General features: G+C 36.4%; 1 protein-coding gene across 3 annotated transcripts; it reads right to left on the reverse strand.

Annotated features, from left to right (window-relative positions):
- On the reverse strand, positions 2,952 to 6,223 carry LOC104756667 (auxin efflux carrier component 7). Of its 3 annotated transcripts, none has more exons than XM_010479289.2 (6): positions 4,870 to 6,223; positions 4,518 to 4,788; positions 4,340 to 4,425; positions 3,731 to 3,888; positions 3,559 to 3,635; positions 2,952 to 3,469 (listed from the first exon to the last, which is right to left on the reverse strand). In XM_010479289.2, exons 1-6 carry the CDS (start codon positions 6,044 to 6,046, stop codon positions 3,403 to 3,405), a joined length of 1,836 nt encoding a protein of 611 aa, XP_010477591.1. In that variant the 5' UTR covers positions 6,047 to 6,223; the 3' UTR covers positions 2,952 to 3,402. The 3 variants fall into 3 exon arrangements, with proteins under 3 accessions (XP_010477591.1, XP_010477592.1, XP_010477589.1); XM_010479290.2 differs by having other exon boundaries at positions 4,518 to 4,755; positions 4,858 to 6,223; XM_010479287.2 differs by having other exon boundaries at positions 4,858 to 6,223.

Genomic DNA, 6,498 nt, shown 5'->3' on the forward strand with positions numbered 1-6,498 from the left:
GGTGTACCACGAGAGAATGCAGCCACGCACACGAGGACACCACCATTCCCTATCAATCCTAATCATTTTTATTTCATTGATTTTATCTAACTTTTTATTTTATTTATACAACTGTTAATTTATCAAACTTACTCATTGAGATCTCTTGTTCTACCAGCTTTTTCTACTTATCTTGTTCTTGTTGGAGCTCATGTGTGCAAGAATCCCTATTTTCTGTTCAAACAATATCACAAAAAGGAAAAAGGATGATATAAAAAAAAGTAAAACTCCAAATTCTGATGATAAGCAAAAAAGAAAACAAAAATTCTAAATTCTAAATATGGTCGTAGATAAGTTGTTTGTTTACAGTAGCTATATATAAAAAGATTTTCCTTTTTATTATGTATGATATGCACGTTATTTTAAGAATATGGAGCTAGGAACACTCGCTAAAAATTAGGGACGAAATAAATTAGTACTTCAAAACAACGACAACGTTGTTTTTTCCTTTTGGGTCCATATCTTTGTTACTACTCGTTTTGAAATGCACGCACACGATCAATTCTAGATAGCTAGATCGTGTAGATGCATACATCTCTCAATTATTTCTTTTTAATTATCAAAGAGCTGTGTATCGTCCGTGCTGTCCACGGTCCACCCCATGAAACTCGTTGGCTGTCGCAGTGTGGAAAGAAGGCTTAGGGGGAGTGTATGGCCCGATCGATGTGATGTTTACGTCAATTTACAGTAAATCTTTTTGAAGCCTAAATCAAATTTTGGTATAAGAACCTGTAATGATATACAAATGTGTATATGAATTGGGTACAGTCCAAGGAAGAGCTAGGGAGTCACAACTCACAACAAAGAGACAAGGAGACAAAGGTATATAGCTATAGAGAGCACATGAGATGAGGGAGTGGGCTGAAAGAATAATAGAGGCATATACAGAAGAAGAGTAGAAGCTAACAAGCAAGAAGCCGACATGCTCTTTTTTTTTTTCACTCATACAAATACACTAGCTACAGCTACTCACTCACTCTTAACATGTTACATATGTGATGTATGGCTATGCTTTGTTGCTTTTGGGGAATCAAATAACCGAGGAAAAAATATAAAATATTAAGAAGTGGAATTTAAAAATCATTAATATATATAGAAAAACTTATCGGGATTTAAAAAATGATTGAATGATGGAATTAAGAAATATAAAATTATTATGTAAAATTGTAGTTATTAAAAATATGTAGAATCACAGATTTAATTCATTAGTAAGAACTAAGAACAAAAACTATATATCCAAAATAAAATTATTAAGCTAATCTCCTTCCATCCGTCTAGGTGACGACGATACCGATCGATAAGAATTGAAATTTCTGATTTAGTAAGGCTTTCTCGATAATACCAATAAATAAATATTTTCATACGTTGAATTCAAATTGATGGTGCACGAAGTTCATTACAGATTTTGTGCCACTTATGTTGGTTCTAAGATGACCTAATATGATAATGTAGATGATTAACAACATTTATCTTTTCAATGGCTGGTTAAATCCGTGATCGAAGATTATTTGTTGGAAGACTATTTCCGATTTTCTAGAAGCAATAGTATAAGAGTTGGGTATGTTCCCTTCCCTACCACTTTAACATCTAATTCACACAATTTCGGAACCCAACGAACGTTCACCATCACCCACAAATATATGAACTTAAGATTGTACCACAATACATACTTCCCTACCATAATAGATAATAACATTACTAGTTTCTACTTTCTAGTTCAACCGAAATTTATGGATTTTCATAATAAAATCAAATCAGAAAACCAAATATAGTAATTAATGTTGGTGTTCCACGCCATAAATGGTTGAACACAAACCACATGGATTCACCTCTTCTTCGATTATAACTTGAATCTTGAAAGTAATAAAGAAACAATCAATAATATGTGAACAGAATTTTAAAATAGATTGGGTTAAGTCCTTCGTTCACCGCAAAATCAGGAGTAATAGTCGGAGACTCTAGTTAACATATTAAAAGTAGCACAACATATTATGATCTCACGTCACGTAAAATTGGGTCACTTTCAATCGTTTTCCTATATTTGCGAACATACCTAGAAATAAGAAAGAAAAACAAAAAGTATGAAAACAATAAAAAGCAGTAAAGCACTTTTATACACACCAAAAAAGCTGATGTCAAAAAAAAAAAAAAAGCTATATATATTAGTAGTATTACTTTTCTATGATTTTTTTGCTTTTGACTTTTTTTTATGTAACTTTCTGCCTGTTAATGTTATTTACTAATTTAAGTTTTTTTCTTTTCTATATGTAACTTGTATGGCATCACACAGCTTTACGATAAACGACGACACAAAGCGTTTTGAGTGCAAAAGCGCCTAACCCACACTTCTTACACCAATGAGACATACCAATCTCATTATGGCAAAACTAAAACCAATGCTCTATATGGTAACTAGAGCTTTGTCGAGTGGTGTACTTGTATCAACAGCATCAAAAGTTCTGCTAGACAAAAAAAAAAAAAAAGTTCGGCTAGACAAATTCCTTTTGAGAAAAGAAAAAACTTTCTCAACCTCCAAGTATTTTTGACGTTGGTAAAACGGTATGTCTAACATAAAATTTAAAGTGACTCAATTGGTAAAATGGTTTAAAATAAAAGTTCAATGGGTTGAGATGTTCTGGACTCACTTTCTCCCTTATTATATTAATGAATAGCCGAATTGTAAGAAAATAATTAATCTTTTTCCTGGTCTTATTCAAATTATATGATTACGATTTTCTTCATTTTATATTTTGATGTAAGTATAAAATATAGTCATTCACGTCATGAAACAACAGCAAATATTTAATAATATATTTCGCGCCTAATGGCTACCTAAGAGGTCATGTTTCTATTTACTCGATTATGGTTGGTATAATAGTCGTTATTTGTGAGACTGTAAAAGAGATGAGGAAAATATACAAAAACACACTTTTAGCAAAAGAAATGATCTACACAGTAACAAAGGAAAAACTATATCTACTGAATTCTAGACACTCCGAATGTAAAAGAAAATATTGCAAAATCACATATATGGATAATAGGTTGTGTCCTTATCCCAAAAGAAAAAAATATAAAAGCGTTTTTGGATCCTCAAATCAAATCTTAGTCCTCTGTTTTGTCCGCTTTCCCTTGTTTTGCTCCTCTTGTCTTGCTCATTTTCCATCCCCTTCTTTCGCAAATAATCTCTAGAATATATATATATATGGACAAGAACAGGGTTTTTGGATCCTCAAATCAAATCTTGGTCCCTAGAAATTTCTACTAATCCTCTTGTGCTACATTACATTCTCTAGTTGACTAGTTGCGTTCCACTAAACTTGGAATTATGTTGTTTCTCTTTATCCTCTTGAGTTCGAGCAGAGCTTATAGCCCGAGTAAAATGTAGTAAACAAGTGTGATCGGTAGTGCGATAAGCATCCCGAATATAACCCTGCAATACCAATAAGACGTCAATAAAATTAGTGATCTCATCTTACGTATGAAACGTTTTAATCTTTTGATTCAATGTAATGTACTTACCCTGTACTCAAGATTGCTGGATGAACATTGTACTCCTTTGCAAACACGAACGGCACAATCCCTTGAGGCAATGCTGCCTACAATGTTACCACAAGATTTGGTTTAGTTACTTCTTGCAAGGAAATAATAGGATATTTTTGTTAACTACTAACAAAAAATAATTTTAATTTACCTGAACAATGGCCACACGCAATAGGTCTCCGCGTAATCCGATAGCCATTGCTGCTACGGCCATCACCGCTGGTCCTGTGAAGAATCTCACCGCCATTGCAAAAGTTGCCGTGGAATTTCCACAAGCGATTAATTTGGGTTGCAAGGCCATGAACAACCCTTCACCATTTTTTCACATTTCAATAAATTAGTTTCCAGTTTCCACTCAAAGCAATAAGTGATGAATGATGCATACATACATGTAAACGTAATCTAAATCCAATAAATGGTGATGACGATGATGCATAAATGTACATTGTAAGTCCAATCAACTTCCACTTAATATGGGGACCACGATAACAATCAAGAACACGAGCTATGTCCTCCCAATACGACCGTTTATATAATACGTTGTCGCATCAATGACCCTACCTGTCGGATGGTCCATACCGTAACGGGTCACCTCGAAAAAAATCTTAGAAAATACCAACCATATTTGACAATCCGAATCCTCAACTAAAAAAATTACAAAAAACTCCGTACGATTGTGTATGCTGTGACTTTTGATTGGCGTAAAAATAGAAAGAATAATTGAGTTAACGGGAAAAACAGAGTAATAAGAATGACTCACCCAAACTGAACATTGCCATACCAAGACCAGCATCTGAGAGAATTGAGATTGACTGTTGAATGATTTTAGGCATTGCCACATCCCACCTTCATAATCCAAAGTACTATAATCGTTACTCTCACTTATAATCTCATAACAATGATAAGTAGTTTCTACTAATGATTTAACTTTTGATTACCTGAAAGCGACAAGAGCGTAGATGAGACCAATGAGGCTAGAGTAAGTGTTTGGGTTCCTTATGAGTTTCCTCCATACCATAATCAATATCAACCGAGTCATCACACTAGCTGGCGGCATATGTTTTACCGGTACAGTTTCACCAGTTTCTATAGTTTCTTTAGGGTTTAGCTCTGCCGTTGAGTTACACCGAAGCTTGTGTAGTCCGGTTGGCACTTCCTTCACTCTCTCCGACTCTTCTGCACCGTCAAAGTCTCCGTTCATCGGACCAGCTTTACAATTTGAGCAAATATCAGATTTATGTCAATTTGTTATAAAGAAATAAAATATATGTTAGTAACCTTTGCTTTCACCTCTCTGAGGAGGATCAGAGATCATCATTCGAATCTCTTTTGCACCGCCCTGATCGGATTTTCCGGTTTGTTCGTTAGCTCCATTATCAACTTGGATACCCGCTCGGTCCGAAACGGGTGACCCGTTAGATCCCCAAACAAACATATGTAACTCCTTAGCATCATGACTATTGGAACCAACATGATGATTATCTTTCTGAACTTTACTACCGGTTTTAGTAGCGGTAGTAAACTCCGGATTCGGAGCTGGGTACGACCCGGGAGCTCCTCCGGGGTAATACCCGAATCTAGGCGATGAAGCCATAGCACAACTCTCCTCAAAATTCGAAGGTCTAGGAGTTGGTCCTCTAGAAGACTGAACAGAGTACATATCCGCCGGACCAAAATTCGAAAGCCGGCCACCGGGAAATCCCATCATAGAGTAAAAATCAGAATGGTTGAAGTTAGAACCTCTCGGAGTTGTGTTAAGACTATAAATCTCAGCTCCGGTGAGATTCGAAGGACGTGGAGTCATATTAGTACCACCACAAAAAGATCTCCGTGAAGCGTTTGATTTCCTCACCGTAACATGAAGCTTACCATCGTCTCCGATCTGAGCATCGGTTTCAAGAAAATCATGTCCGTCTAAAGAAACAACATCGGACTCAACTTTGAACGAAACGATCGAAGCACCAGTCTCAGGAAACTGCTCCATGATCAAGATCTTAGCTCCTCTGTACTCGAAGAGAAAGAGAAGAAGCGTGTACCATATTATACACTGAAGAACAACGATCTGAACCATGAGCGAGCCGGAGTACTCGCCGTACATGGCGATCAAGAGAGGTATTCCCATGACGAGAGTGTTTGGGAGAGTGGAGAGCGAGAAGATTGTGATGCTCCATTCAAGACTACCGGAGCGGGTGAAGTTAGCCCAGAGGATTAGTAGAGTGAGCATGATTAGTTTCTGGAGTGTGTCGGCGGCGATGAACCGGAGATTCATGGCGTAAGGGTTGTTAGAGGAGATGAAGTGGAAAGAGAGGAGAGGGACGGCGAAGATTGCGACGAAGCGGTTTATGCCGGAGCATTGGTCCGGTGAGAAGATCTTCCACCATCGGACTGAGCCGTAAGCGAGGATCATAGCTACGTAGAGTGGTATCACCGCCGTGAGGACGGTGTAGAGGTCGTGCCATGTGATCATTGTTTGTTCGCCGGAGTGGCGAAAGTGTAAATTTTTGATGTGTGAGAAACCGTTAGGAAGTGGAGTTAGTGTCAGTGATTGTACTCTGTGTGATGACGGAAGCTTTAAACAGAGAAGGTAGTGAGTGAAATAGAGAGAGAGAGAAGAAAGAAGATTTTGAGGAGTTTTAGTTTTACGAGAGATGTCCCTTTACAGCTTTTTATACAGCCAACACATGACGACCTATGTTCCTATTTTTTTATTTTACTTCTTTTAACATATTTTATAAATGTTTATCTGTTTACGTACCTTTTATTTAACTATCTATTTCTGAGCTTTCCCCTAATTTCTGAATCATTTTTTTAAAAGATAATATAATAAAATACTATATCATACTATATACATCATGTGGTATGAATTATGTTTTGAAATAGACTGACATTTTCCAGATGTGTTTACTTGGATACGTATAT

Source organism: Camelina sativa, chromosome 17 (genome assembly GCF_000633955.1).
Source record: "Camelina sativa cultivar DH55 chromosome 17, Cs, whole genome shotgun sequence".
NCBI classification, from domain to species: Eukaryota; Viridiplantae; Streptophyta; class Magnoliopsida; order Brassicales; family Brassicaceae; genus Camelina; species Camelina sativa.